This window comes from Talpa occidentalis, unplaced genomic scaffold, assembly GCF_014898055.3.
Source record: "Talpa occidentalis isolate TD23 unplaced genomic scaffold, MPIMG_talOcc4v2.1 talOcc4.11, whole genome shotgun sequence".
In the NCBI taxonomy this organism is placed as follows: domain Eukaryota; kingdom Metazoa; phylum Chordata; class Mammalia; order Eulipotyphla; family Talpidae; genus Talpa; species Talpa occidentalis.
In genome coordinates, this window is record NW_023601104.1 from 102,043,712 (window position 1) to 102,068,349 (window position 24,638).

Below are 24,638 nucleotides of genomic sequence, written 5' to 3' on the forward strand. Positions count from 1 at the left end.
GCGTGAGCTCGGGAGGGGGCCGGGGCTGGGCGGGGCCTCGATGCGGGGCCGGGGCGGGGCCTGGGCGGGGCCTCGGGGTGAGCGTGGGCCGGGGCGGGGCCGGGTCTGGCCGGGCCTTACTGAGGGAGCCTGGCTTTGCTCGTGGTCGGGGGATGGCCGACCTCAAGGCCCCCCGGGCACAGCCCGTGCTCCTCCACGCGGGGCCGGAGCCCCATGCGTCCCACCCAGTTGTTGTCCAGGACGCCCCGCGTGACAGCAGCTGTGCTCGCAGCGACGGTCAGGGCTCAAATGTCTGCGCTGCCCCTTGCGGCTCCCAAACACCCGACCTACCTGATGCAGGTATACAGAACTCCATACTTTTGGGGGCCAACGGGGGCGCAAAGTGACGTCGGAGAGCCCACTCCCTGGGGAAGCCCAGTCCTAGCCCATAAACTGCCCCAGCGTCCAGTCCCCCTGGCCCCGCCAAGTATCAAGGTTTCTCAGGTAACTTGAGAAGCTGATCCCATAGCTGATGCTATAGACACCTGGGAGACAGCAGCTACAGGGCAGGAGGCCGGATGGGGGGACAGAGCGGCCGCCCCCCGCCCGGGCCCCGAGAGCCGCCAAAAAGCCCCAAGAGGCCAAACACCAAAACCAAGGGCTGCGGCGGCACAGCGCCGTGGGGGCCTGTGGCCGAGCCAGCACAGGACGGGCTCGCGGGGGACGGGCCACCGTCTGCGGGTCTCCCCCGAAGATCCCTGGGGCCGTGGGCTCCAGGGGGGGCCGTGGGCTCCAGGGACGGCCTCCCTGGGGTGTCTCCCAGCAGGAGACATGAGCCCACGTGGCCTGCGGGGCGGCCGCCTCCCCCGGGAGCCTCTGCAATGGCCACACCGTTCGGCAGGCGTCTGGGCAGCCCCGGCCGGCAGGGACGCCCCGTTGGCCCCAGAGGCGTGTCGGGACACCCTAGTCCGCCGCCCAGGAGCTGCCAGGCAATGCCAGCAGCAGCCGCGCTGTGAGCCCCGCCGGGCTGCGGGTCCTCTCGGGCCGAGACAGGATGGAGGCCCTGGCCCTCCCCAGGGCTGCTTCTTTCTTCTTGGGGGCCAGGAGCAGAGTCTCCCCGTCTTTCTTCTTCCTCTGGAGGCGGGAACCGCCTCTCCTATGCAGGGACCAGGGTTGTCTCTGATCCTCAGCTCCGGCCCACCCTGGCTTATATCCCCTCTCAGGTGCCCCCTCAAGTCTGATTGGACCGTGTTTCAGTCCTGTGGCTGATTGGGCCATTGAGCACCAACTGGTTTAGAGCTCACAGCTGACTAGTCCATCCCACCTCCGGGAAGTACAGTTACATAAAGGGGCTCTGGGGTGCAGGGAGAGCCCAGCATAGCTGCTGCCCACCAAGGGGCTGTGTCCAGGTAACCCTGGAAGAGGTGACCCAAATATAGTCAACACAGTCCTCGAACACCCGGGCTCCCGAGCAGCGCCCGCGCCCAAGAGGATGAGAGAACGGGCCCACATGGAGCAGGGGCCACCACAGCTGCGGGGGTGACATCAGTACGGGCCGGCTTTCCTTCTCTGCTGTGTGTATTCTGTTAAAAATAGAAAACTCGGGCCTCCCCGGAGGCACAGCGGTTGAGTGCTGGGTTGCAAAGCTGCCCGCAGCCTCTGGAGCGCTGGTGCGATCCCCGGCTGCCAGGCGAGGGCCCTACATGGAGCGCAGACCTCTCCTGCCGCCCGCTGCTCCCCTCAGCAGTGTACTTCGTCAGTCTGCCTGTTCTGCTCCCCACTATGGCTCTGGTGAATTCTCTCACCCTCCCGCGCTTCTGACTGTACCCAGTGCTTGTATAAATAAATAAATAAATTTTTAAAAAATAATACAAATAGAAAACTCAGGGCCTCCCCAGAGGTGCAGTGGGTTGAGCGCAGCCTATGGAGCTGTCCATAGTCTCTGAAGCGCAGGTTCAATCCTGGCTGGCCAGGGAGCTACCCACATGGCACGGCAGACCTCTCCTGTCTCCCCGAGGCTCCCCTCAGCAGTGTGTTTCAGTGGATCTGCCTCTTCTGCTCCCTACTCTGTCTCTGGTGAATCCTCTCACCCCCACCCCCGCACCCCTGGTCTGTATCCCAGCTCTTGTATAAATAAAATAAATCTTTTTTTTAAAAAAAAAAAAGACTCCCTTTCTGGCCCTGGAGCCCAGCTGAGTCCAGGCTGGCAGAAGGCTCTGCCTCCTGTTTTCTGTTTGGTGTGACGCTCACACCTCCGGGCTCTGCTGCCCCAGCCCCCGGGCCAGACACTCCTGCTGGCCAGCGCACCACCTTGGGCTCCCGCTGTCCTGGAGGCGATCCCCCACCCAAATCTCCCCAGACCGGGGGCAGACGAGGAGAGGCCGGCCCGCCCAGAGCCAGATCCTCGGCCGGCCCCACCTCTGGCTCCTGCTCTGGAGCCCACAGAGGCCTTGTCCACCCTGGCTCTTCCCCCTGGCTCTGGCTCCCAGCTTGCGCCTTCTGGAACCCCTCCCCAAGTCCGCGTCTCCGTCTGTCACCCCCCAACAAGCTCTGGGGACACTTTAAACAGGCAGCGGGCAGCTGGCGAGAAGTCCTGGCTGGGGTGCGGGCTGCCATGCTGCCTGCTGTGTGCTGCAGGCGGGCTCCCAGCTCCGTCTCTGAGTCAGGCCCAGGACCTGCATCCCGGCGCTGTGGGGAGGGGAAGGGGACCCTCTACTTACTGGACACATCGATTATGTTTGCAGATAACCCAGAGCACACAGTCCAGATGCCGTTGGCCACCCCCTGGTGTGACTCGAGCCCTGTGTCCACCACAGAAGCCCAGGGCAGAGCCCTGCCTGCCTCCCGGCCTGGCCAGCCAATACCAGGTGCTGTCTTCTGTCCACAAGGGCAGGTGGCGCCCATGGGCAGCTCAGCTGGCTAGATGTGCCTGCCCTGGACCAGGAGGAGACCTGACTCCTCTCGTGGCTCCTTAGAGGCCCAAGGTCTGCAGCCCACTGGCCCCCAGGCCTGAGGATATCCCGAGGCCAGGGGAGACCATTCTGAAACGTGGCTGCCTGCCTGCCAGGAAAGGTGCTTCCCCTGTGAAGGGAAGACAGTCTGGGGACACCCTGACATGGGCAGGGAGCAAGTAGGGTCACCCACCTCTCCTCTCACCAGCCAGGACATATCTGAAGAGCCAAGCTAAACATATGGAGTCTTGATGGAGACTTGGGGCAGGGGGCTGCTCACCCCTCATTGGGAGGACGTGGCCTGCTGTTCAGGGTGCCTCCCCTGACCACCCTGCGCAGGGGCCTGCAGGGGCGCCTGGTCTGGGGTGGCCGGCCGGCTGTCCCAGCGCAGCACGTGGGCCTTGCCCGCAGAGGCTGAGCGAGCTGGGTGCGGGCGGCCTGGCTATGTGGACTGAGCCCGGCTCCCACCAGCAGGCGAGTCTGGGAGGCAAGGCTTCAGTGGATGGGGGGATGGGACCGCCTGGGGAACGAGCGAGCGCGAGCGGGGCTGATCCCACCACAGGCCGGGGCACGCCCACTGCCGGCTGCCTGCACCGCCATGGAGACCCAGAGCCGCGCAGACACCTGGCCATCCAGCCTCGCCCCTTCTTCCCGCAACGCCGCGCCTGAGGGGGCCGAGGGCTGAGTCCTGCAGTGGCCCGACTGGATGCCAGTGGGCTGGTGGGCAGACTGGGCCCCGGGCGGCCAGCGTGGGTGGCTTTGACCACAGAGATGGGTTCTCTCCTTGACGTGTCTGTTCCTGGCACAATGAACCCCGCTTATTGCAGACAACACATGAAGTGCAGCTGAACCCACCATCCAGACCATTTCTCAAGCCCTGATCGGTCTCCCACCTCTCAGTGTTTCCCCCAAACTTGAAAATGGGCGTCTCACAGGCAGTCGCTGCAGAGAGACATGGCACGTGCGTACACACCTGCCCCACGGCCCATCTCCGCCTGGGTGTCCCGGCCAGCGACCACTCGCACTCCCACTGGGGCCTGCTGGTCAGGGTCAGCCGCCCACGCGTGTCCAGCCCGCCGGGAGCTGGCAGGGCAGAGGCAGGACCCAGCCGGCCCCTGTCACTGCTCACCAGGGCGGTGCAAGAGGCTCACCTGGGCCCCCTGGCCAGTGACACACCTCAGGGCCTCCTGGCTGAACTTCAGATGGACCTCAAGATTCTAGCGTGGGGGCCTCCCCGGTGGCACAGCGGTTGAGCGCTGGGCTGCGAACCTGCCCGGCAGCCTCTGCAGCGCCAGTTCGATCCCCGGCTGCTCCCCGGCCACCGGAGGAGGGTCCCACATGGCGCGCAGACCTCTCCTGCCGCCCGCTGCTCCCCTCAGCAGTGTGCTTCGGTCCTTCTGCCTGCTCTGTTCCCCGCTCTGGCTCTGGTGAATCCTCTCACCCTCCCGCGCTTCTGACTGTACCCAGTGCTTGTATAAATAAATAAAATAAATCTTTAAAAAAAAAAAAGATTCTAGCGTGGGGCAGGTCCCTGAGGGAGCCACCCAGTAGCCTTCAAAGGGCTGATGCAAGGGGTTGGCCCAGCTGGTGCTTTGGGTGGCCATCCCCCCAGCTCCCGGGATCCTCCCCTGTTCCCCACATCCAGGGAGCCCAGGGTGCACCGAGAGGGCAGCCCTGGCCACGCACCCTGCAGCCGTGAGGAGCCCAGAGGCCTGGCCTGTCCTCCCCCTGGTGGTGGCTCCTTTGCCTCGGTTTCCTGCCATGTCTCGCCTGGGATGGGGCTGCCGGGCATGTGCGGGGCTCCAGGCCGGCCTGGGAGGCGACTCTCCCACAGTGTGGCCCACACGTGCTGGCCCCAGCCTCTCCTGGGTGGCCACGGCAGCCCATCCGCGGGACTGCAGCTGTGACGTCCCGGCCCTACACTGAGGCCAAGCGGCCGGTGCCAGTCGGCTCCAGCACCAGTGGAGCCTGCCCCCCCCCCAGGGCCCCCTCTCTGAGCCCAGCCCCGCCTGCAAGGCCCGGCTGGGCAGCGGGCGCTGCGCTGGCCGGGACACACAGGCCCGGCCCCTGGGGTGGGAAAGGCAGGGACACAGCCCCCTTGTTCTCCACAGCGGGGCTGGCTCCCAGCAGAGGCAGCTGTTTGCAGCTGCACCCCGCTGCAGCTGGAGGCCCCTCCCACCCAGGAGCACTCACTTTGGGGTGCTGGGAGGAAAGCCCCAGGGCCAGGGAACAGAGTGGGTGGCAGGGGGACCTGTGACCCAACGCAGTGGAGCCTGCAGAGGCCGCCGCGCGGACGCAGCAGGGGCAGGAGAGCCTTCCCGCTGGGCAGCTCTGGGCCCCAGAGCCTGCCAAAGGCAGCGAGGGGTCCTGCATGGGCCCCACTCCCAGATGTCTTTTCTCAGGGCCTTTCTGAGCCCCAGCTGCGGCCCAGTGGGTCCCCAAGTTCCCCGTGAGCTGGGGGCTTGGGGACGTGCCCTGCCTGGCTCTCATGTCGGGGGGAGGCTGGCAAAGTGGCACTGCTGAGCCAGGAGGCTGGGCAGCAAGAGGGCCCGGGGGACTGGGCGGAGCCTGCCTGGGCCCCAGACCCGCCGCCAGGAAGGAGCCCGGCTGGGCTGCGGCCCCTGCGGGGTCGGCGCGTCCAGCTGTCCAGCCTCCCAGCGCGCGGGGCTCTGCCTCCACGGCGGGGGCGCCGCAGGGGCAGGACGAGGCGCCCACCGCGGGGACAGGCGGTTTGGGGGGTGGCAGGGCAGCGGGGGCGCAGGGTCGGCGAGGGCCGAGGGTCCGCGCGGGGGCGGGGCGGTGGGGGCGGGGCGCGCGGATCCCCGGAGTCAGCGCCGGGGGCGCTCGCGCCGTGCGGGGCCGGGCGCAGGCGCGCTCCCGCGGGCCGGAGGGCGGGGCCGGCGGGGGGCGCGCGTCCCCTCACTTCCGGCGGGCGCTGCGCGGGCTGCGATTGGGCCGGAGGCCGCGCGCCCGCGTCCCGCTCAGCCAATCGGCGGCGCCGGCGCGGCGGCGCGCGCGCGGGCGCGCGCGGGCGGGGCGGGGCGGCCGCAGCTTGGTCGCCGCCCGCGGGCCCGTCCGACGCCGGCCCGGCCCGTCCCCGCCGCCGCCCGGCCGCCATGTGACCGCGCCGCCGCCCTCCGCGCGCCCCGCCGCCGCCGCCCAGGCCGCCGAGGGAGCGGCGGGCGGGCGCCATGGCCGAGCGGGGCCGCCCGGGCCTCGCCGGCGCGCCCGGCGTGCTCGACACGCCGGTGCCCATGAACCTGTTCGCCGCCTGGGAGGTGGACGGCGCCAGCCCCAGCTGCGTGCCCAGGTACGCGCCCCGCGCCCCGCCCCCCGGCCCGCGGCCCCGCGCCCCCGGCCCCCCCCCCCGGCCCCGCGCCCCCCGGCCCCGCCCTCCCCGGTCCGCGCCCCGGCCCGCGGCCCCGCGCCCCCGGACCCCCCGGCCCAGCGCCCCCCGGCCCCGCCCTCCCCGGTCCGCGCCCCGGCCCGCGGCCCCGCGCCCCCCGGCCCCCCCCGGCCCCGCCCTCCCCGGCCCGCGGCCCCGCGCCCCCCGGCCCCCGCGCCCCCCGACCCCGCGCCCCCGGCCCCGCGCCCCCCGACCCCGCGCCCCCCGGCCCCGCGCCCCCCGGCCCCGCGGTCCGCGCCCCCCGGCCCCCCTCCCCGGCCCCGCGCCCCCGCCCCGCCCTCCACCTGCGCGCGCCGCACCTGAGGCCGCGCTCCCGGCTGAGCCCCGCGGGCGCCGGCCCCGCGCGTCGGGCCCGGCGATGCGGGCGTCCCGGGCGCGGCTCTCGCCCGCCCGACCCGCCGCCCGCGCGTCCGGGGCCGGGAGCGGCCGCTTTGTTCCCGGCCCGCCGGCCCCGCGCGCGCGGGCGGGAGACGCGCTCCCTGGGGTCCAGTCCAGGGGCGGCCCGGCCTCTGCGGGGCCCTCGCGGGGGACGCTGCGCCCCCAGCCCCGCCGCCTCCTCCCGGCCCGAGCGGCGCCCCGACCCTCCTCCGCCTGCCGGGCTGTGGGGGCGCCCCCCCTCCGTCCCCCGTCCCCCGTCCCCTCCGGGCCGCCCCGCGCCCGCCCGCGGCCCGGCCCTGCGCCCCGGCTGCGGCGGCGCCGGCGGGAGGCGGCCGGGCTGGCGCAGGGGCCTTGTGAGCCCCGCGGGGAGCGGCCGGCTGGGGCTCCACAGAAGCGTTTGGGGGTGAGGGCGACGCGCCCCGCCTGGTGCTGCCCTCGGGTCCTTGGCTTTGCCTCTCCGTGGGGGCCGGGCGTGAAGGGGCCGGGTGCCCGCAGTGCGCCCCCCGTGCGGCCCCTGCCGCGGGCCCTGTGCCGCCCCACCACGGGCAGCCCCGCTTGCCTGGTCTGCGGCCGCGGGCCTGGCCTCCGGCCATCTGTGCTGCCCATCCTGAGGCCCTGCCCGCGCTCTGCCCGCAGCTCTCGCTCCCCCATCTGACCCCGGGTGCCCTCTTCCTGCACGCCCCACCCTCCTCTGCCCTCCTGTGTGGTCTGTGCCACCAGGCCATCCCCCAGGCCGCCCACCTGCCTTTGGCCTCCGGGCTCCTTGGCAGCGCTGCGGGCCTCCGCCCCCTCCGGCCTGTGCAGGTGGCTCTGAGCACGAGGGCTCAGCTTTGTGCCCCCCGGACCGGTCACCACCTGACCCTGCTGAACCCCCAACTGCGGGTCTTGGTCACTTGGGGCTGTGAGGTCTTCAGCCTCTGAGTGTCCTGGGGCAGACACGCTGCTCGGGCCACTCCGGGCTGTCCCCGCTCCCCAGTGGCGGGGGGCAGGTGCTGTTCTGTGTGGCCGCCATGTCCAGAGTGCTGGGGCCACAGGCCAGCGCGGGGCACGTGTGCTCTCGCTTCCCATGGTGGACATGGCCCCCAGAAGGCAGCAAGGGTCCCCTGAGGGGACCAACCAGTCTGCTCTCTAGTCAGCTGCCCTCAGTGCCTTCTCGTGGCCAGCCCCTGCAAGTTCTACTGTGCATCTGGGGTGCCCTCCCCACACCCCCATCAGCCACGGGAGGTAGGTGCCTGGCAGGCCCCAGCCCCCCTGCAGCAGGCCAGGGAGCAGGATGGCCTATGGCGCTGGCCGAGGACACCCACGTGGCCCTGTCGTGCTCCCTGGGCACCTGCCTGCTCCTGCTGACGCGGCGTCCTCAGCCACCATGTCCCTGGCGTCCATCTGTCCCGCAGCCGTCTGCGGGGTCTGGGAGCCCCGAGACCCCTGGTTATGACTGCTGGGGTCTGCCCGGGGCCCCGAGGGCCGCCCCTCCCCTTTCCTCGCTCTGGGGCTGTGGTGCCGCCTTGGGGTTTAGGTGAGCGCAGGCGTCTCTTCTCCCCGTGGGCGGGCGCCCTTGCACCCCCGCCCCGGCTGGGCCTCCTCCAGCTCCCGGGGGGCTGCGGTCAGCCTGCCTGGTGGCCAGGGCACCCTGGCGGCTGCGCACGGGCCTCTCAGCTGCTGGCGGCCCGGTCCCCCGTGGCTGGGGCGGCCCTCCCGACCCCCAGCAGTGGCTCCTGGGGGCCCCCGGCCTGCCTGGCCTCTGGGCGTCCTCCTGTCCCCGGCGTCAGGCAGCCGTGCCTCCCTGGACGTGGGCTAGGTGCACCCTACCCAGCGTGGCAGCTGCTGCCGGCCTCCCTGCCGGGCTGAGGCGCGCTCCTGTCTGCGGCTGGGCTCGCGGGCAGGCTGCTGCAGCCCAGCAGGGGCTTTCTGCCCGCAGCCTGGTGCCCACTGTCCTCGGGCTCTGTTCGGGCCTTGGCCGTCTGCCTTGGCCGCGAGCTCTCCCTGCCGTCGCACCTCCGGCCTCAGCAGTGCGGGTGCCTGTGCGCCTGGGGTGCCCTCCGTGCTGGGGTGTCCCTGCATGCTGGGGTGCCCCCCCTGTGTTCTGGGGTGCCCCATGTGCTGGGGTGCTCTCCGTGCTGGGGTGTCCCTGCATGCTGAGGTGCCCCCATGCAATGTTGGGATGTTGGGGTGTCTCATGTGCTGGGGTGCCCCCGTGTCCTGGGGTGCCCTGTGTGCTGGGTTGAGGCTGAGCTGGGGCTGGGCAGGACCAGGCATGGGCAAGGCTGGGGTTGGGGTCAGGGTTGGCAGGGACCAGGAGGGGTGGGCGGTGTCTTGGTGGGGGGCATATCTGTGCTGCTGCCCGAACAGCCTGCGTGTGTGGGCAGGTGCAGCTGCCCAGGAGGAGCGGGCAGGTGTGGGGCTTGGGCACAGGCTTGGCCTGGGTCCTGGGGGGCGGTGACAGGGAGGCCATGGGGGAGGGCGTGGGGACTGCTGTCGGGGGCCCGTCCCCTGTCCAGGGACCACGGCCTGGTGGGCTCTGCTGGACGCCCAGGGGCCGGCGCTCCTTGCCCCCACCCGCCCCTCCTCAGGCGTGGCTGAGGCGCCTTGGGCATCCAGGGCACCAGCCTGGCCCGGGCAGGTGGGCCCAGAGTAGGATCTCTGGCCATGAGCCCCCAGGGGCTCGGCTGAGCCCCTCACAGCCTGCGCTGGTGCTGCCCGGGCCTGGCAGCCTTCCATGCTGCGCGACCTCCGCCTTCAGGCTGTGGCCTGTGAGCTGGCGCACGTGGCTCTGTTCCCCTATAGGAGAGGGGTCCCCGGGGCCCTGCGCACCCACGGTGACCTGGGGGGCTGGAGCAGCCTCGACAGCAGGCTCCCGGGCAGTGTCCCCGCAGTGCCAGCTCTGGCCCCTCCCAGGGGGACACAGGGACTCTGGTCTCGAGAGCAGTGGCCGCCCGCACTGCCCATTCTTAGCCAGGACCAGGGCCCCACGAGGGAGGCCGTGGGCAGGCCTAACCCCGCAGCCTCCTGCAGAGGACCCCGAGCCTCCCTGCCCTGCTTGCCTGCGTGCCAGCAGCCCTGCCCTCTCCTTCCTGGCCCTGTGCCCTGCCCCCCACGCCCCCCAGCAGTGTCCTGGGCGGATGGCGTTTCTTTGCTGCCTTCTCTTAGCGCCCTGTTTTCAACCCGAGATAAAATGCGAGTAGTGCCGACTCTGACTCGCTTGCCCCCAAATATGGCGGGATGGAGGGCGGGGCCGCCCCCCCGCACCCACTCGCTGCTTCCCCAGATGGGGCTCTTCCCGGGCGGCCTGTCCCCTCGGGGCGCCAGGGTCGAGGTCAAGGCCGCCTTCCTGGCATTGGGCTCTGGGCGCGTGGCAGGGCCGGCCTCCGTGGGGCCCCACGAGCCCGCTGCCCTTGGCCTGGGAGGAGTGCGGCAGGGACACTGAGGCGGCGGCGCTGACCTTCCCCCTGACCAGCAGGAAGCCGCCGTGTCCCTACGAGGCCTGGACACCTGAGAAAGCTGGGCGGGGCCAGGGACCTGGCCGCTGCTCCCACCCCTCCCCCAAGGGACCGGCACCCCTGCCTGCCTGGCCTCCCCAGGTGTCTGGACTGCCTCTGCCCACGGGACCCTGTCCTGCCCCCGCGGGACCCCGAGCCAGCAGGCCAGCAGCCCCCCAGAGCCGCCCTACAGAGGCCCGCATGGCTATTGTGGCCCGAGCGCCAGGGCGGACGCACCCTGACGGTCGGCCAGAGATGCCGGAGGCATGTGGGCGTCCCCAGTACGGGGTGCGCTGGACAGTGGGCCCCCCGCCCCCCGTGCAGCCTGCTTGTCTTCTGGCCGCGCTTCTGTGCCCCTTTGTCCCCTTGGCGCGCGGACACTGGCCCTTTGTCGGGCGGCTCCGCGGCCTCCTCCCCTCTGCTGGCCCATGCGCCTCCACTCCTGTCATGTCCAGCTGTTGACCCATCCCGGGCAGGGGTGTTCCTGCCTGGAGGGACCCCCAGGCACCTCCCGGCGGCTGGAGTGGAGGCGACACTGCCTGCGGCCCTGCGCGGTCAGCGACGGCCAGCCGGGCCCTGCGTCCCGGGTCTGCCCTGAGACTGGCGGGCCCTCAGGTCTTCCTGTGAGGCGACTCTGCCCGTAGGACGGGCACTGATGCCGGGCGGAGGGGGCGGGGGGCGCCCGGGTGATGCTGGTCCCCAGCCGCTGCCCCCCGCGCCCGCCCCTCACGGCCCTGCACCAGCTCCCCTGGGGCGTCTTCCACTGGGGGTTTGTGTCTCTGGGGAGGGCCGAGCTCCCCATATTTCTCCTCTAAGGTGGGTGCACCTGCTTTGGCCTGAGCATGGCTCTCTGGCTCTCGCAGTGCCTGGAGGGTGACTGGGTCCTGGCGTGGAGAGGCCAGCGCCCCAAGAGGCAGACAGGCCGGCCCCGACTCAGGACTGGAGCGGATTGGAGCTCAGGACTGACTGTGTGGGCAGGTGGGGCTGCGGCGGTCAGTGCACCCACGGGCCTGCCCCGCCTGCGGGACGTGCTGGCGCCCCGGCCGTCGGGGCCTCTGCGCTCTGCCCGGGGCCCAGGCCCTTCTCCACATGGAGCTCCAGCCGTACTGGGAATGAGGCATGGCCCCTTCCGTGGGGCCAGTTGGGGCCTGGGCGCTGGCCACGCACAGCGGGCACCAGCACCTGCGTCCTGAGCTGTGTCCCCCCCCGCCCCGGTCTTCCCTGGGCCACGTGCTCTCCTGTCCATGACTTCTAAGCAGGAGGGGTGGGGGCCGAGGGGCCTGGCGAGGCCCGTGGGGGCGGAGGGCGGGCGGAGGGCCCGGCTGAGCGCCCCCATCCTGCAGGCTGTGCAGTCTGACCCTGAAGAAGCTGGTGGTCTTTAAGGGGCTGGAGAAAGAGCTCATCTCCGTGGTGATCGCCGTCAAGATGCAGGTCGGCCTCACTGGGCTTCCCTGGGGCCGGGGGCCAGGGTGGGCACTGCCCCGACACTCTGGCGGAGCTGGGCCCTAAGCGCAGAGGGGCCCTCCTCTCCTGCCAGCACCCCCATGGGATTATAGGGTCTGTGGGTTCCAGGGGAGCCCCCTGGGGAGGGCCCCAATCTGTTGGGTAGTCCACAGTGGTCTCTGGGGCTGCTGCGCGGCCCGTTTCCCGTGCCGCCGTGGCCCTGGGCCCAGCTTGCATTTTGCAGGCCGCCGTCCCGCGAGCGTCCCCGCCCCACCTCCACCACCCCGTGACCCTGTGGCCACCAGCACTCGGCCTTCAGGCTGTGTTCCTGCCAGGGCCACCTCCTGCGCTGCCCGCCCCGGCCCCTCCCTATGGCCTGCGCCTCGGGGGCCACACTCCGCTCTCCGCCGCACTCTGCCTGGTCCCCCGTGCCAGGCACCTGCCCCGTCCCTCCAGGGCTCCAAGCGTGTGCTTCGGTCCCATGAGATCGTGCTGCCCCCCAGTGGACACGTGGAGACGGACCTGGCCCTGACCTTCTCGCTGCAGGTGGGCCTCTCCGCCCACTGGGACGGTCGGCAGCGGCCCAAGCCCCGGTGGGCTGCGGGCCTGGCCGGCTCCCAAGTACGCTGGGCCCTGGACTTGCCACCGCTGCCTCTGCCTGCTTTAGAAGCCGGTGCCGAGCTCAGCCTCCGTCCTTCTCAGAGTCGCTGCCCGTTTACTCCCCGCTGCCCTCCGCACATAGCAGCTCAGGCTCGGGGTGGGCTCCGGCGGGCGGTGCTTGGGCGGGAGGGGCCGGCCCCTGCAGCCCGCCGGGACAGATTCCTTTGCCCATAGTACCCCCACTTCCTGAAGAGGGAAGGCAACAGGCTGCAGGTCATGCTCCAGCGCCGGAAGCGTTACAAGAACCGGACCATCCTGGGCTACAAAACGTTGGCGGCCGGCTCCATCAACATGGCTGAGGTGGGCTGCATCTGCAGGCTCCCTTCGGGCCGGACCAGCCCTCGCTGCCCCGCTGTGTCCATGGCCAGAGCGGGCTGTCCAGGCAGGGGAGGACCCTGCCCCCCGAGGCCGGGTGCCCAGCTGGCTGCTTCCAGAACAACTGTGCCCCTCCCCTCCCCTTTGCTGCCTCCGCGTCTGGGCGTGCTTGTGCCCCTGTGTGGCCTCCGTGTGCCCAGCTGCAGGCGCGGTCTGGGCTGTGGCCTATGCACTGGCCTGGCGCCGCCTGCTGGCCCTTCCGCGCTGCTCCTGGAGCGGGGTGCAGGCCGTGCCTCCCCTAAGAGCTTTATTTTCTTTCTTGACTAAAAGCCAATCCCTGGACCGGGCTCCAGGGCCTCTGGCGGGCAGCTGGTGTCCCACTCTCGGGACAGTCCTGGCCACCCACAGGGGCTGCTGCCCGGTTGCACCCTCTGGCGGGGCGGGGAGGTGAGGTACTTGGTGCCCCTAGAGCCGCCCCTGCCCCCAGGTGCTGCAGCACCCCCCTGAGGGCGGCCGGGTGCTGGGCCTGTGCAGTGACGGCAAGGAAGCGGCTGCCAGGGTGGCCGAGGTCTGGATCTTCTCCCTATCCAGCCAGCCCATCGACCATGAGGACAGTACCATGCAGGCTGGCCCCAAGGCCAAGGCCACAGGTGACGCCTGCCCACCCGGCCACATCTGCGGGGGCAGTGAGGACCCAGGGTGGGCGGGGCCGTGGCCTGTTGCCCGGACGCCGTCCGGAACCTTGGGGCCTGCCCCTTCCGTGTCTCCCCGCAGACAACTACTCCGAGGAGGAGGACGAGAGCTTCTCCTCAGAGCAGGAAGCCAGCGACGACGCCGCACAGGGCCAGGTAGCCGCCGGGCGGGGCCGCTGCAGGGCGGGGCGCAGCGAGCTGGCAGGCCCTGGGGCCCCGGGGCCCTGGGGTGCGTCAGCGGCCTCCCTGGGCACCAGGACGATGCTCCAGAGCTGGCCCCAGGAGGGGAGCCATGGCATGGCGGGGTGGGGGGCTGGGACAGAGGGCCGTGACTGGCCACGTGGGGGCAGGGAGGAGGTGGGGGGCTGTGGCCGGGTGGGGGTGCTGGGGAGGAGGGTTGGACTGGGGAGTGAAGGTGCATTTGGGGGGGCTGTGGTCAGGTTGGGACACTGGAGGAGGGGCGGGGGCCTGCGTGGCCTCAGGCGTGTGTCCACCAGGAGCTGGACGAGGACGACTTTGATGTGGGGAAGCCAGGGAAGCAGCGGCGCTCGCTAGTAAGAACGACGTCCATGACCAGGGTCGGTGCTGCTGGTTTTACTAACCCTGGGGCGGGCGGGCGGGGCTGGACATAGGCCTGGGCTCCCCCAGATACAGCGGGCTCTGCGCCTGCCCTGGCCGTCATCTCCCAGAGCGGGGCTGGCCGGCGACGGGGCTGCCAGGTCTGGGGTGGTGGGCGGGCAGGCAGCTGCTGCCTCGTCCAGGGAGCCCGGGTGCCCAGGTGGGGCCCGCTTCTGTCCAGCCCACTGGCACCGTGGCCCCTGGGGCAGGCAAGGGCTGTCAGCTGTGAGCCCTGTCTGTGTGTCCACTGCCAGGGGCCTGGAGAGGGGCCCATGCCCAGCTGCCCTGCAATTGGGGCTGTGGCTCTCAGTCAGGCTCAGGGCCCCCACACGTGTGTCCACTTGGGGCTAGTGTCCGGTTTTTCCAGAGGGAGGTGTGGATCCTGGGTGCTGGGAGGCAGTGCCTTGCTCTGTGGCCAGTGGCCAGAGCTGAGCTGCTACCCCATGCCCTGGGGCAGGGGAGGTTTCTGTGGGCCTGGTGTGCACGCCTGCCTGGTTCACAAGGGCGGGGCGGGGCGGGGCAGCTGCAGGGACGCGGGGTGCCCACTCGCCAGCCTGTGTTGCAGCAGCAGAACTTCAAGCAGAAGGTGGTGGCCCTGCTGCGGAGATTCAAGGTGTCTGACGAGGTGAGGCCCAGGCGCGCAAGTGTGTCAGGGCAGCTAGGCTGCACCCCAGAGTGCGTGGGAGGCAGTGTCGAGGGGTGCCCCTGAGTGAGCCCCACCCATCAGGTCTGGGATGGCCTGCAGCACCCATACTCTCCCCAGGGCTTGTGATCCGCGCCTACCGGCCCCTGCATGCAGCCCCGCGTGGCTGGTCCTTTCCAAAACGGCTTGGCCATGTGTGGGCAGGGCCTGGGCACTGCCTGCTGGCCCCCGGGGTGGGAGCCCTGCTGCCTGCATCCCAAACCTGCTATAAACTCTCCAACCAGGACGGTGGACAGCTGGTGGAGGGCCCAGGTCCACTCCAGGGAGAAGGGTTCTTCGGCCAGTGGTGCTGGAAGCAGCTGGGCCTACAGGGTGTTGTGGGGGGAACCGAGGATGGGTGTGCGGGACCCTGTGGCCTCCCCGCAGTGGCTCCCAGATTGGGCCAAGACGTTGGGCAGGAGGGCACCCTCATGGCCGGCGGGAGGTCAGAGGTCTCCAGAGGAGACCACTCGGGGCCTGCAGGGGACGCCACTGGGTGTTGCTAGGCTGCAGCCTGTCCACGGGGCTGGCACATGCTGTGAGGACAGCTGCCAGGTGTTCCCCGCCTGCTGGGGACACCAGTCACAGCACAGCTCCTCTGTGCCGCAGCCGGACGGCACCATCGCACTGGGCTGCTGACCATGGCAGCCCCGTCCGCCAGGCCAGGCATGGGCAACAGTCAGCTGGGTGGTGTGGAGGGCGCTGGGCGCGAGCATGGGCTGCTGGGCTGGGGCCGCGAGGTCCGGGTTGGCGGGCAGTGTTGACGGCGGCCCAGCCCCTCACGGACTGTGCTCGGCCAGGTGCTGGACTCGGAGCAGGACCCCGCAGAGCATGTCCCCGAGGTGGAGGAGGACCTGGACCTTCTGTACGACACACTGGACATGGACCCCAGTGACAGTGGCCCTGATATGGAGGACGATGACAGTGTCCTCAGCACCCCCAAGCCAAAGCTCAGGTGGGCCCAGCCGGGCGGGGGACCTTGGGCTGGCGGGGTGGGGCGAGGCGAGGGGGTCAGTGCTGGCGGGGCTCCCCCCACGTGGCCCTTGGGAGCAGGTCAGTGGCCCTCGGGGCTCCACATCCCTGCAGCGGTGGCTGGCCACGCTCCCCTGGCCTTCCTCGGCCCTGCGGTGATGCCCTGACCCACTGTCTTCTGCTTAGACGTCCAGAGTCTGTGGGCCCCTGAGCTGCCCCCACAGCCCCCCGTGGTGGACCGCGCCCTCCCTGAGACCCCAGCACCTCAGGGTGCAGCTGGGAGCTCTCACTGGGGCTCAGATGCAGCTCCCTATGCCTTGCGAGGGGCCAGTCTTGCTGGGATGGTGGCCACCCCAGGGTGGAGTCTGACCGCTGTCCTCTTCCACAGGCCATACTTTGAGGGTCTGTCGCACTCCAGCTCGCAGACGGAGATCGGCAGCCTCCACAGTGCCCGGAGCCAGAAGGAGCCCCCGAGCCCCGTGAGCCGCGTGCCCACTACCCTCGCGGTGTTCTCCAGCCCGAGCCCCAACCAAGGGGTGTCAGCCTCACCCCGCCCCGCCTCACCCCGCAGGCCGACGCACCCGAGAAGCCACGGACCCCGGTGGGCCGGCCGCCGAGCGACACCACCCCTGACCCTGCAGCCAACGTAAGAGGCGCGGGGGCTCCTGGGCACAGACCCGCAGTGCCCCGAAACCCTCAGTCTGCCCTGGGGGCTCGCCAGTGCTTGGTGGGCGCAGGGGCCCCAGCGGGCGTGCATGCCACGGGCTGTCCCTGTCCAGCAGAGCTCCCCGGCCCCAGGGGAGCAGCCCGCGCCGTCTGAGGACAGCCCGGAGGCGGACAGCTGCCCCCTGGACGTGTTCTCCGAGCGGCTGCCACCCAGTGGGCGCATCACCAAGACCGAGTCGCTGGTTATCCCTTCCAACAGGTGAGGTTGCCACCCTGGGGGGGAGGCCAAGCCCGTGGGGTGCCTGCCCAGCCAGGCCTGTGACCAGGAGCGTCCTCTGGACCCCGTGTGGCTGGCTGCAGTGGGCGGGGCTGGGGCGGCGCCCTGGATGCCCAGCGAGCCCGGCCAGGAGCGCTGCACCTCAGGGCCCTGACCGAGATTCTGGCCAGGGCCGAGGGGAAGCCGGCCGGCCGCCGGGGTCGGAGCACCTCCCTGAAGGAGCGGCAGCCGGCCCGGCCGCAGAGCGAGCGGGCCAACAGCCTGGACAACGAGCGCTGCCCAGACACGCGCAGCCCACTGCAGGTGAGGTCGCAGGGCTGCGGGCAGAGACGGTGGCGGTGTCCCGCGCCTGAGGACCTGGCCGGCCCGGTCCCAGGCTTGCTGGACGAGGTTGGGGAGCCGCCAGCCCGGCCCATCGCTGGGGCCCCCCCATCCCCCGGGGCCCTGGCCGGGCTGGGGGCCCCCCATGGATGGGCCGGCCGTGTCTGCAGATCCCCCGGAAGACCGTGTACGACCAGCTGAACCACATCCTAGTGTCCGACGACCGGCTCCCTGAGAACGTCATCCTGGTCAACACCTCAGACTGGCAGGGGCAGGTGCTGGGTCCCCCCCCCCCCCCCCCCCCCCCCCCCGGCGGGTGCGGGCAGGGGCGGGGCAGGCTGTGGCTCACGGCGTCCTCTGCAGTTCCTGTCCGATGTGCTGCAGCGGCACGCGCTGCCCGTGGTGGGCACCTGCTCGGGGGCTGACGTGCAGGCCGCCTTCAGCACCATTGTCTCCCGCATCCAGAGATAGTGAGTCCCCCCACGCGCCCCCACACGCCTCCATCATGGGGGGTGGTCCCTTGCCCCCTCCCCGTCCCCAGCTGCTCGGGCAATCTGGAGGCCTCCCGGCGGGCTTGGCTGTGGGGTCGCCCGTGCGGGAGAACCTGCATGGGGAGCTGACGCCTCTGAGGCCCCGTCTCTCCCGCCCCGCCTGGACCCAGCTGCAACTGCAACTCCCAGCCACCCACGCCGGTCAAGATCGCGGTGGCCGGTGCCCAGCATTACCTCAGTGCCGTGCTGCGGCTATTCGTGGAGCAGCTGACCCACAAGACACCCGACTGGCTCGGCTACATGCGCTTCCTGGTTATTCCGCTGGGTGAGGCTGCAGGTCCGCGCTTGTCGGCCGCCCCACAAGGGCAGGGAGGCCCGTGGCATTGTTGGGTGGGGACCGGCGCCTCCGCTGCCACCAGGGCCTCCAGCCGGGCCTGGCCGTCCCCCACAGCAGACAGGACAGGGCCGCCTCTTGTGAAGTGGCCGGCAGCAGCGAGGGGCAGTTCTGGCATGGGCCCATGGCTGACCCTTCGCCCTGACCGCAGGCTCCCACCCGGTGGCCCGGTACCTGGGCTCTGTGGACGACCGCTACAATGACTTCTTCCAGGACCTGGCCTGGCGGGACCTGTTCAACAGGCTGGGCGCCCAGAGCACAGGTGAGGCCGGGTGCCAGCTGGGGGGGGGGTGGGGAGCGGGGGGGCAGGCAGCAGGTGGCCAGCCCCTGCCCACCCGCCCGCCCCGCCCTGCAGTGCAGGACACCCCTGACATCGTGGCGCGGATCACACAGTACATCTCGGGGGCCAACTGCGCCCACCAGCTGCCCATCGCCGAGGCCATGCTGACTTACAAGCAGAAGAGGTACCTGGGCGCCCCGTGGCCTCCAGCCCCAGCCCCCAGGTCCCTCAGACAGGCTCTGGGAGTTGGCATCCGCTGCTCTCGGGGCTGAGGTGGGGCTGCTGGGGCCTCCGGACCCACCCCTGGGACTGCGGGCCTCGTGGTTCAGAGGGCCGAGGCCCCGGCCCGGCACAGGCTCTGGCCCCTTTCTGAGGGACGCGGGCATCTTCCCCAAACGGCCAAGACAGTTGAGCAGAGGTCCGGGCGGTGCCGTGGGGCCCTCCTGACCCTGTCCGGGCGCGGAGCCCTCCGGAGCCCCTTCCCAAGGGGAGCCACTGAGCCCCTCGTAACGCGTTTGTCTTCTCTCTTGGCGGCTTCCTGAAAGGAAAAAGAACTTTCACTTTGACTTTGCTCTCAGGTACTGCTGTCTGGGCCTGCCCCCACGCTGGTCTTTGAGGCTGTTTAGCAGTGACCCCTGAGCCAGGCCCTGTCCCCTGGGCTCTCCTGGGAGCCAGCCAGCTGCCAGAGGGGCTGGGGGGGCCCTGCCCCTGCACCCCACCACACCCCCCCGCGCCCCCCGCTCCAAGGCCACCTGCCCCACCCACTGAGGCTCAGCGTGTCGCCCGTTGTGAGCTGCCGCCTAGGGTGGCCGTGGCCAGCACGTGGACTTTGTCCCCAGTTCGTGCTGGGGCTGCCCGGCAGGCCACTGGGCTGGAGGCCCCTGGGGGCCAGAGGCTTTGCACCCCGAGGGAGACGTTCGTGTTTATAGCCAAACGCAGGTGGCCCTGCCCCCGGGTCTCCACTCTGGGCCCCTGGGCCTCCGGCTACTTGCTCTGTGGGAAAAACTCCCAAGGTGTGTGTGTGAAACCCATTCACTGCCCTGCTGGACCTGGGGCAGGGGAGCCTCTGAACTCCACAAGTCTCCTGCTAAACCAGCCTTGGCAGACATAAAGACCAGTGAGGCCCCGCCCCCGGCGCCTCCCCTGAGCGCCCCGCCCGCCCCTGCACGCCTGCCCGGCCCACCCTGTGCACGGCCCCTGCTCGCCACCGGCCTTCTGTGTCAGTGCTCGGTGCTCTAAGCTACAGGCAGGGCCCCAGCACTTCTGTACCCCACGATGTGGGTCACACTGGTTCGGGGTGGTGGGGGGCACGCGGGTCAGCCCTGGCTGTGTGTAGACCCTCCTGTGCTAGCGACCACCACGGCCCTGTGCCAGCTGCGCGTCCAGTGAGCGGGTCAGCAGATGGCCTGCATGTGGCCACCACCATGCGCAGCCCAAGGATCACGTGTGCTGGCTGTGCCACTCCCCACCCCCCCACCCTCACCCCCCACACGGCCTGGCTGGACTTGTCTGCATGGCCGAGGCTTGTCTGGCTGCGCTGCCTCCTCAGGCATCCCAGCCGGGGTGCTGCCTCTGCTGCTCGTGGGGAGGGTCTGGGGTGACCGCCAGGGCAGGGCCCGGGTGCGCAGTGGGTGCCCGCCTCCAACTGCACACAAAGGGCTGGGGAGCAGAGGGTGGGCAGCCGCTTGCCCTGGGGGCCCCTCCCATCCGCCTCAGGCATGGGACCATCCTGGGAGGTGTCAACTGTGTCTTTGGTGGAGGTGCAGCGCCTCCTGCCTGGAGCACTGAGCCTGCTGGGCACCAGGTGCGCCTCTGGGCCAGCCCCATGCTCTCCTGCCATGAGGGGCTGGCCAGGACGCAGGCCAGAGTGGAGCCGCCAGAGAGGGCCTGGAGCCCAGGCCACCGCCAGAGGCCAGTTGCGCACCTGCCCATCTGCTCCTGACTGAGAGCACGGGTGCACTGCAGGCAGGATGGTGGTGGCCCCTCACCCAGCCCTGGGCAGTCCAGCTCTCCAGTGGGCCTGGGCGGCTACTGGCAGTGGGCACTGTAGCCTGCTGGGGCACCTCAGCCCATTGCTGGAGGGCACTGCAGGACATGGCATGGCCCCACTGGCCGGCCCTCAGGTGTCCCCACCTCGTGGCCGCTGGCACAGGCTCGCATTTGTCCTGCAGGTCTCACTGGGAGGGCCCTGCAGGCCCAGGTGCTGGCCAGGGTACAGCATGGGGGAGGGCCTGCTGGGCCCTGGCCACAAGAGGGCACCCACACGGGGTTGTGGTGTCTGCTCTCTTCCCAGCCCCGACGAGGAGTCCTCCCAGAAGTTCGTCCCCTTCGTCGGGGTGAGTGCCTGGGCAGCCGCCGCTGCAGCACCCTCCAGAATCCTCCTCCTGTGCAGACTTGGGTGCTTGGGAGCCTCCAGGCGGGGCTGCCCCATGCTGGGGCCCCCTCTGTCCCTGGCTTGGCCTCTTGCAGAGGCGGCTACAACAAGGGTGGTGAGGCCCTGGGCCCACGCGTGCCAGCCAGGCTAGCTGCTGTGGGCCGAGGTCCTCCCTTGGTGGGCAGGGTTTCTACACCTGCATCCTGGCCTCTGGCCCTGGAGTTGGCCACCACACAGGCTGTTGGTGGGTAGCTGTCCGAGGGCCAGAGCCTGAGGCCTGTGAGGCTCAGCCACGGAGAACAGGAGCCTTTCCTGCCAATGGCCATGGGTGCCCGGAGCACCGGCTGGCCAAGCCTGGCCAGGGGCCTTCAGTAACTATGGCCCCTCTGGGCACTGCTGTCCCCTGGACACAGGGTGGCCATGACACATGCCAGGGTGGCCCTTCTGAGCTCTGCTCAGCTGCACGAAGGGTCTGGCGCATCTGGCACGAGGGCGGGCCTGGGGACACCCCAGTGCCCCTAGCCAGCGCCCCTGCTTTGCAGGTGGTGAAGGTTGGGATAGTGGAACCCTCCTCGGCCACCTCAGGTGAGCTGTCCTCCTGCCCGGGGAGGGGCGCCCATGGCCCTGGGCAGAGCGTGGGGTCACGTGCTCCTGGCTTCTCTCCAAAGGTGACTCGGATGATGCGGCCCCCTCAGGCCCCTGCGCGCTCTCATCCACCCCTCCGTCCTCGTCGCCTGCGGCCAAGGAGGCCTCCCCCACCCCACCCTCCTCCCCGTCAGTCAGCGGAGGCCTGTCCTCCCCCAGGTGATTGTCCTCGTGAGTGGGTTCTAGCCTGACCCCTCTGACGGCCCAGCCCCCGCAGGACACCCAGCCGCGACTGCTCAGAGCACGGCCTCAGGCCCGGGCCGGGGCGTAGGCCCAGGGCAGGCTTGGGGAGTAGGGCTGGGCCCTGGCTCACTGGCCCTGGGGCCCACAGAGGGAGGGCACCAGAGACTAACCCAGGGGCCTACTGTCTCCCCCACTGCCACTATATAGACAGTGTAGACAGTGGGGGATGAGGCACAGCCAGCTGGAAGCTGAGTGTGGACAGAGGGGCTGGGGCCACTGGGGAGTCGCCCCACCTTAGAGGTCGGGGGTCATGGCTGCCCTGTTGGCAGGCCCAGTGGTCAGGCCACTGACCTTGGCCCTGCAGACTCAAGGGGACGACTGGGGGAACAGGTGGGAGGCTGGCCAGGGTGCTCCGGGTGACCCTGTGTGGCGATGACGCCAGGGCCCCAGTCGGGCGTCCTAGGGACCTGGGGGGCCTGAAGCTGGGGACGCCCGAGGCCAGAGAGCGAGGCCCATCTGCTTCACAGCCAGGGCATCGGCGCCGAGCTGATGGGGCTACAGGTGGACTACTGGGTCGCCGCCCAGCCCGCGGACAGGAGACGGGACTCCGAGAGGAGGGACCTGCCAGCCGCCAAGAACACGCTCAAGTGCACCTTCCGGTCTCTCCAGGTCAGCAGGCTGCCCAGCAGTGGCGAGGCTGCGGCCACGCCCACCATGTCCATGACTGTAGTCACCAAGGAGAAGAATAAGAAGGGTGAGGTGGGGGGCTGTCGGCCCCACGGGAGGTGCGCCCGCCCTGGCCCGGCTGCAGAGGCACAGGGGCAGCCCTGCCCTTCCCTCCTAGTCATGTTTCTGCCCAAGAAGACCAAGGACAAGGACACGGAGCCCAAAAGCCAGCGTGTCGAGGGCATCAGCCGGCTCATCTGCACGGCCAGGCAGCAGCAGACCATGCTGCGGGGTGAGCCGCCTGCCCGTGGGTCCCACCCAGGCCCCATGAACCCACCCAGGCCCCAGGGACTCCTAGCCTCGGCCTCCCTGGCACCAGAACCAAGGTGCTTCCTCTCAGAGGCCTTAGTCAGGCCTCCCGGCCCTGGCCAGCTCCCTCCGGGCTTCTGCTTTAAGTGAGGGGTTTGAAATTACGCCTGCAGGCGCCTTGGGGGTGAGGTGGGTGTGGGCGAGCCCAACTGCCTGCCCCAGGGGTGACCAGGGCAGCAGGGAGCCCTGTCCGGCGGCTGGGCTGGCTCCGCACCCGGGCCCCCATCAGCGACCTTGTCCCCGCAGTCCTCATCGATGGCGTGGAGTGGAACGACGTGAAGTTCTTCCAGCTGGCCGCCCAGTGGTCATCCCACGTCAGGCACTTCCCCATCTGTGTCTTTGGGCATCCCAAGCCCGCCTGCTAGCCGCCCGCGCTGGGCCAGGCCCTCTGCGCCCCGTGGGCAGCGCCACCACGGGACGCCGCCTTGGCCCTGAGACCGGCTCCCGCTGGGCGCCCGGGCCCTGTGCTCACTGGCGCAGGCCTGGCAGGCAGCCGCCAGGGGAGGATGGTATGTTGGCGCCTCTGGACCCCAGCGCCCCAGCAAGAAGGGGGCCCTCACCTTCACAGCCAGCCCCTCCTCGACGCCAGCGTGCTTCCTGGGGGTGCTGGTGGCAGGCACAGGGCCGCGCCCCTTCTTCAGGCCCCAGCACCCCCTCCTCCTCCCAATAAACTCCAGCCTTGCGGGCAGATGTGTTGCCGCCAAGTACATGCCACGCCCCCCGCCAGCCGGCCAGGGCCTCCGCTGCCGGGGCTGGGCCCAGGGCCCTGGCCCTTGGGAACCCCGCACCCCAGGAGGCGCCCTTCCGACTCCAGCCTGGTCTCCCCACGGCCACCTGGACGTTGCCGCCTGGCCATCTGCCCCGCGACCCCCGCACCCCCTCCCCAGGCAGGTGCGGGTCTGGGGGGCCCGGCAGGTTGGACCACAGGACTTGGGCCACGTGGCTGCAGATTGCTGGCTGGAGCCCCCCTCACCGGTGCTGGACCCCAGGGGACCGGGGCGCTGCCCATCCCGGGACGCACGTGGTGTCCCCGCCTTGCTTCCACCACCAGCCCCGGGCTCCTGCAGGGGCCGCGCGGGAAGGCCCGGCCGTGGCCAGCCCCGCGCGTCGCACCTGCCGGGGCTTCCTGCGGAGGCCGAGCCCACCCGGTGCCCCTGGACGCGGCGCGCGGGCCGCTCGGCGCAGGACGGCGGGGGCTGCCCGGGCTCGAGTGGCCGCAGCCGAGGCCCGGCCCGGAGGCCCGGCGGCCCCGCGGCCAGCGCTGCCCGCCGGAGCAGAGGGACGCGCCGGGCCCGCCCGCCACGGCGTGGCACGTGGGTTACTCGACGGTGCTGGCGCGACGCTAATAAATCTGGAGGAGCCTCTCGGCGCCCCTGTCGTGTGCTTTCTCCGGCGCCGCGGGGCCGGGCCCGGGCCGGGGCGCGCGGGGCCCACGGGGCGCCCGTCGGCCGAGACCCCGCCAAGCGCGGGCCGCGGCGGCCAGAGCGCAGGCGCGGCGCGGCCGGAAGCGGAAGCGCCCGCCCGGCGGAAGTGCGCGCTCGGCCCGCGTCACGCGCCCCGCCCGCCGCCGCCCCCCCCAGGCCGGAACCCCGCCGAGCGGGGCGCCGGGGCCGGGCTGCGCGGGGCCGGCCCGGGGCGTGGCCCGCGGCGTCAAGCTGAGGTCACAGGGGCGGCGGGCGACGCGCCGGGCCGCAGCCGCGAGGCGGGCCCCGGCGCGGGCGGGCAGGGCCGGGAGTCCCGCGGGGAAAGCGGGGCCGAGGACTCAGCCCCATGGGGCGCACCCTCAAAGCTCACTCCGCGGGCGCAGCAGGCTCTGCCCCGCCGCCCCTCGCTGCAGCGCCCCGGCGAGCCAGGGGGACAGAGGCGGCCTCGGGGGCCGGCCCCCAGGGGGACCGACCGCAGCCCGCGGGCCGGGGTGTGGACAGCGGCGGGGCGCCCCGCGGGAGGCAGCCAGAGCTGCAGGCCCCCTGGGGGGCCGAGCCGGCCGGGGCGCGGGCCTCCGTGCGCGCCAGCCCGACAGGGCCGCTGACCCAGGACTGGGTAAGCCCGGGGGCCGGCCCTCCGCCCCGGGACCCAGGGCTGGCTCTGGGAGGGCTGCTGGGTAGAGTGGGGCAGGGGCGGGCCTGGCGGGGAGCAGGCGGGGCTGGGCACACCCCAGGACCTGGAGGGCCTTGGTGGGACGCCCCCTCCGGCCTCGCGCCTCGCCTCGCGCCAGCACCTGCTGGCTCCTGCGGGGTCCCTGTCCTGGGCCGCCGGAGGGAGAGCTGCCCACAGCAGGGCCGGGCCAGCGTCACGTGGGGGTGGCGGCAGGACTGGCCAGATGGTCCCAAGAGGCTCTGTCACTGAGCGCCCAGCGGGAGCCCTCTCTAGCCCGCCACTGGCCCGCACCCCTGCCCAAGT

The 24,638-nt window shown here is 71.1% G+C and overlaps 1 protein-coding gene across 7 annotated transcripts; it reads left to right on the top strand.

The window, feature by feature from the left end:
* Positions 1 to 6,121: 6,121 nt before the first annotated feature.
* On the top strand, positions 6,122 to 23,316 carry PACS2 (phosphofurin acidic cluster sorting protein 2). Of its 7 annotated transcripts, XM_037504105.2 has the most exons (25): positions 6,122 to 6,240; positions 11,534 to 11,621; positions 12,090 to 12,179; positions 12,468 to 12,593; positions 13,096 to 13,258; positions 13,383 to 13,456; positions 13,798 to 13,878; positions 14,484 to 14,543; positions 15,401 to 15,555; positions 15,961 to 16,051; positions 16,144 to 16,218; positions 16,355 to 16,497; positions 16,686 to 16,818; positions 17,007 to 17,111; positions 17,200 to 17,306; positions 17,498 to 17,652; positions 17,873 to 17,983; positions 18,077 to 18,185; positions 18,547 to 18,579; positions 20,295 to 20,337; positions 20,918 to 20,960; positions 21,044 to 21,179; positions 21,731 to 21,957; positions 22,048 to 22,161; positions 22,485 to 23,316. In XM_037504105.2, the coding sequence occupies exons 1-25, from the start codon at positions 6,122 to 6,124 to the stop codon at positions 22,601 to 22,603; spliced, it is 2,700 nt and encodes an 899-aa protein (XP_037360002.1). In that variant the 3' UTR covers positions 22,604 to 23,316. The 7 variants fall into 7 exon arrangements, with proteins under 7 accessions (XP_037360002.1, XP_037359997.1, XP_037359999.1 ...); XM_037504100.2 differs by lacking the exon at positions 18,547 to 18,579 and having other exon boundaries at positions 16,352 to 16,497; positions 17,498 to 17,664; positions 22,485 to 23,315; XM_037504102.2 differs by lacking the exon at positions 18,547 to 18,579 and having other exon boundaries at positions 16,352 to 16,497; positions 22,485 to 23,315.
* The last annotated feature ends 1,322 nt before the right edge of the window (positions 23,317 to 24,638 follow it).